This window comes from Plectropomus leopardus, chromosome 1 (assembly GCF_026936395.1).
Source record: "Plectropomus leopardus strain MGB_pleo_1.0 chromosome 1, ASM2693639v1, whole genome shotgun sequence".
Lineage (NCBI taxonomy): Eukaryota > Metazoa > Chordata > Actinopteri > Perciformes > Serranidae > Plectropomus > Plectropomus leopardus.
In genome coordinates this window covers 2,516,929-2,521,991 of record NC_142176.1, presented here as the reverse complement: position 1 = coordinate 2,521,991, position 5,063 = coordinate 2,516,929, and the positions used below count along the sequence as shown (strand labels likewise).

General features: G+C 35.7%; 1 protein-coding gene across 1 annotated transcript; it reads left to right on the top strand.

Moving 5' to 3' along the window:
- Positions 1–285: 285 nt before the first annotated feature.
- Positions 286–4,591, top strand: hdip1 (HDAC and MIER1 interacting protein 1). Its single transcript, XM_088080945.1, has 4 exons — positions 286–589; positions 1,957–2,056; positions 2,716–2,895; positions 3,760–4,591. Exons 1-4 carry the CDS (start codon positions 524–526, stop codon positions 3,876–3,878), a joined length of 465 nt encoding a protein of 154 aa, XP_087937071.1. The 5' UTR covers positions 286–523; the 3' UTR covers positions 3,879–4,591.
- Positions 4,592–5,063: the final 472 nt, after the last annotated feature.

Below are 5,063 nucleotides of genomic sequence, written 5' to 3'. Positions count from 1 at the left end.
CAAACAAACAAACAAACAAAAACAAAAAACTACTACTACTAATTACTAGAAACTACTTAAAATTCAAGAAATGTCCTAAAATCTTACTAAAATGAATGGGGCTTCTGCGACTGGCCCCTGGCCTCCTGTCATTTAACAAAAGTGGCCCCCAAACAAAGCACGTTTTGTCTCCGTGCTCTACGCCCCTGATGTTGACAACCAGACTGTGAAGTCTGATATTTACTCTTTTTCTGCGGGAGCGTGAACGCACCGCGGCAGCAGCAGCAGGAGTCTGTCTGCGCATGCTCGCAGTTTTAGCTCTATCACTGGACTGTAACGTCTGTGTGTGTATGTGTGTGTGACAGAGAGTGTGTGTGTGCGTGTGTGTGTGTGTTGCTAAACGGTGTGTTGTCCCCTCTCACCGCTCTGTGTCTCCGGGCCGCCGGTGTTCGTGTCTCTGGATCGGGTCTACAGCCGTCCATGAGTCCGGGACTCGAGTTTTAAGCTCCGCTCAGCTTTCGGCGAGTCGCCGCAGGAAACGGATATGTCGGCGAATAAAACAAAGAAAGTCAAAATGGCCACGAAATCTTGTCCTGAATGCGACCAACAGGTGAGGGGGACACGTTTCCCACTTCTGGACATCGTTGCTGGTTTTGAGCTCTTTGTATTGTTTGTAATGTTGTCGGTGAGAGACACATTTAGCGCCATTGCTGTCCTCTTCAGAGACAGGATGTCTGTCTGTGTGCGCCGCGTTAAACCTCAAAATCACCAAATTTCACTCTGACGACCAACAACTTTACAGAAAGCCTAAATGTCCCCAAAAATCTCGATTTTAATGCACGTATGTACACACATTTCACTGCACAAGCCTACATGTAAAAGCCTGTCTCGGTTTTATGATCTTTATGTAAATCTGCGCTTTAAAATGGTAAATATTTGCTGTTGTGGTGAGCCCGTGAAGCGCAGCGCAGCGCACAGTTTAACGCTTTAAAAGTGAAAATAACACAAGCGCGAAAACCACTTTGGTGAGTTTCTGTCCCGAACTGAAGATTTGTGCAAATTTCATCCAAATATAGGACCTTCAATTATTTCACAGCATGTCAGTTTGCCCATAAGCATAAAGACATCACATTTTTAACATTTTTGGATGGACTTTGGCACAGTTGTTTACCCCCGAGTTACTATTTATGGTGGCCCCGAGGGTCAAAACAACATTTCTCAAAGCACAAAAACATTTCACAAAAAAAAAAAAAAATTCACAAAACAAAATTTAACTAAAAACATTCCTCAAAAGAAAACATCTCACAAAATGCAAAACTTCATAAAACATTTCTCAAAATCTAACAAAATAAAATAAATAATATAAATAATAATAATGAAACATTTGAAAACAAATAAACAAGCCAATGTAAACACATTATTGAAAACAACATATAGATACTGTGACTTTGTTGAATGTGTTTCTCTGTTCTGTAGTGTGTGTGTGTGTGTGTGTGTGTGTGTGTGTTTGTTTGTGTGTGTGTGTTTGTGTGTGTTTGTGTGTGTGTGTGTGTGTGTGTGTTCATTCAGATTGATCTGTTCTTGTTTTTTTCTTGAATATTTAATTCTTGTTTGATTAGATCAAGGTGTGTATGGTGAATATTGGGTCAGAAATTTTGAATATTCATGTTTAAAATTAAGTTTATATATATATATATATATATATATATATATATATATATATATATATATATATATATATATATATATATATATATATACTGAATATATCCAAATGGGCATTCTGGTGTTGTTTTTCTTGCTCATATTTTATTTTGTTCGCCCATTCAATTCAACATTTTTAAACAACGATTTTAATAACTAAACCACATTTTGCTCAAAAGAAGAAAAGGCATTTTAATGTGCTGATTTTATCAGCTTTGGTCAAATCTCATATTTAAAAATAGGAGAAATTAAATCTCCTGTTCGACTCTGCAGATTCCCGTGGCGTGTAAGTCCTGCCCGTGTGGCTTCGTGTTTATTAGCCGAAAACTCCTAAACGCCAAATTAAATGACCGCTCCTCTCCAGCCATAGCAGGTAAGGATGTATATTACATGTATAATATATGCATATTATTTGTATATTAGCTCATTGATTATGCTGAAAACAGTGTGCGACCTGGTGTTTGATGTTTGCTGGATTCTTCTAAATGTTTGTTAAGCAAAATAATTTTCATTCTGATAATATTTCAGTGCTGTTATTTATTCTGTACAGTCTGTTTACATCTATAACCCCCCCATCATTTATTTAATTTAATTATTCTATTGGTTTTTACTCTTCTTTTGATGATTATGAATTATTATTGTTGTTGTCATAATTGTTTGATTATTTAATGTTCTTATTTCATTGTTTTTTTCTTATTATTATTATTTTTGCTATGTTTTGTTATTTATTTTCTTCTTTTTATTTTTATTAATTATTATTGTTATTGTTTAATTATTGAACTTTTTATGTTATTGTTTTTTCTTCTTTATATTGTTGTTTAATATTTTTGATTTATTGTTTTTTATATTATCATTGTTTTATTCAGTTGTATTGTTTTTATAGTTTTTATTATTATTATTATAATTATTATTGTTATTGTTGTTGTTATCATTATTACACATTGTGCGGAGCTTAAAAACATTATTAAAGAAAGAGTCAGTAACGACAGATCTCGGTGGTTCATTGTTTATTTTCGGTGTTTTCTGCTTCAGACAAGCTGGACTTTAAGCGCAGGAGGACGGAGCGGATTCGGCGAGAGCGGATCGACTCGTCTTTAACCAGCGACATGGAGAACAAGAGGAGACCTCGGGCCAACAGCCAATCAGATCCCATCCGCAGGGGGCGGGGCCGACCGAAAACTGTGGGGCTGAAGAAACAGGAAGAGGACAAAGGTAAAAATAAACAAATCAATAAATAAGTGACTGTTTTCAGTTTCGTGCTGTCGGTCCGTAAAGGGAGAGTTCAGATCTTTTAACGTGAAGCTGTGTGAGATATTTATGTTACAGACTGAAGAAGTCTGTCGACACTCGTACGAAAGTAAATCTGTTACATCTGAATCTGAAATTTGAAAGCTGTTGAATTCTAGCCCTGAAAATGTCGATAGTCGAGTATCCGCAGCCCCGACAGAGGTCCCAGCTCAGCCCCGAATGTCCTAAAATCCAGAAAACGTCCTCATATCCTACAAATGCCCTTAAATCCCAAAAAAATCGTTGCAAAATCTGAGAAATGCCCTAAATCCCAGAAACGTCTTAAAACCATATAAATGTCTTACATCCTATACATTTCCCGAATTCCTAGAAATGTCACAAACATTTTAGGAACATTCTCAAATCCTACAAGTGAGCTAAAATCCTTGAATTCCTAAAATCTAAGAAATGTCCTCATGTCCTAGAAACACGTGCGGGTCTGCTGCGACTGGCCTCCTGTCATTCTGTAAAAGTGTCCCCCAAAACAAAGCACATTTAGTGCCCCTGCTATACAGATAATAAAAATGCATTTCTTTTTTCCAGGTGATTATACACAATAGAAAACATATTTATTTTATTTTATTTTATTCTGATTTATTTTTTATTGTATTTTATTTTATTTTATTTTTTATTGTATTTTATTTTATTTTATTTTTTATTGTATTTTATTTTATTTTATTTTTTATTGTGTTTTATTGTATTTTTTATTTTATTTAATTTATTTATTTATTCTGCTATATTCCCTTGAATCCTACAAACGTGACCTTTAACTTGTCGTTGTGTCGGCAGAGAAACAGGAGAAGGAGGTGGACGTTTACGCCACTCTGTCCGATGAGAAGGCCTTCGTGTTTTCGGTGGCTTTGGCTGAAATCAACCGCAAGATCCTCGGTCAGAGACTCATCCTATAGACGGACGCTCAGAGGACATGTCCGAGGAAACGACAAAAATCAGACATCAAGAGGACGACCAAAGAGGGCAGGAGAGGCTGCGCGTGAACTTTGACCTGGAATCAAAAACCTGTTTTTCCGCTGAAAGAAATCGCAGCTCTTCAACAACATGAGTGAACACGGCAAACACGCACAGACGTGTTTTTGGACTAAAATCATGTGTGATGTCATGAACCTGGAAAATAAGGAATATACGTTTTTTCCCGACAGCTCTGTAAATAAAAACATCCGAACGTATAAATACTGAGACGCTCTGAAGATCTCGACGTCTGAACTCGTTAAATTTAGGAAACGAAAGAAATAAAATGACTGTTATGACGAAAACATCCTCAACAGACTTTTCACTTTCACTTCACTCGTGTTTCCCCGAAAAAAACACGAAACTGAGACAGAGACCGGCGGTGATTTAAAAACACGCCGTCATTCGTTACACCTCACACCTCACACCTCACGCCTGCGCGGGTTTTTAATATTTACCTTCATAGATGATGTAAAGTCGACTTATTTAAGATGAATTTTATCTCATTTTGAATTTGGATAAACTACAAAATAAAACTGTAATTAACTGCAGATCTTTGTCAAAGGAAAACAGGAGGACAAATATTTATCAGACGTGACGTAAAACTGATGTAGTGAATCTGTTTTCTTATAAAATAAAATAAATTTTATCAATCTGTTCGACTTTTATTTATTTAGATATTATTGGTGGTTAAACTGCAGAGCCCGGCAGGTGCCGTGGATGTGTGTGTGTTTTTTTATGTGCGCACAAATTACTAAATTTAATACTCGTATTTTAGTAAGACGCACGCACGTATAAAAAACACCATAAAAAACCCACATCCATGTCCCCTCCTGCGCTCCATAATTAACCCTTCAAAACCAGAGCTAGATTTCTTTCAAAAATGTGAAAAAAGCAACGAGCAATTAAAGAAGAAAATTACCCAAAAATAAGTAAGAAAAATTATTAAAAGTACAAGAAAATTTCCTGGAACCTTTTAATAAATAAAACAGATGATTTCAAAAAAGAGAAATAAAAGAAAATCGAAAAAAACGAAATGACCAAGCAAGAATGTTAAAAATTTGACTTTTGTAACATATTTTTAAATGTTGAATTATGATAGCTGTAAATATAGTTTTTCCCCAGTT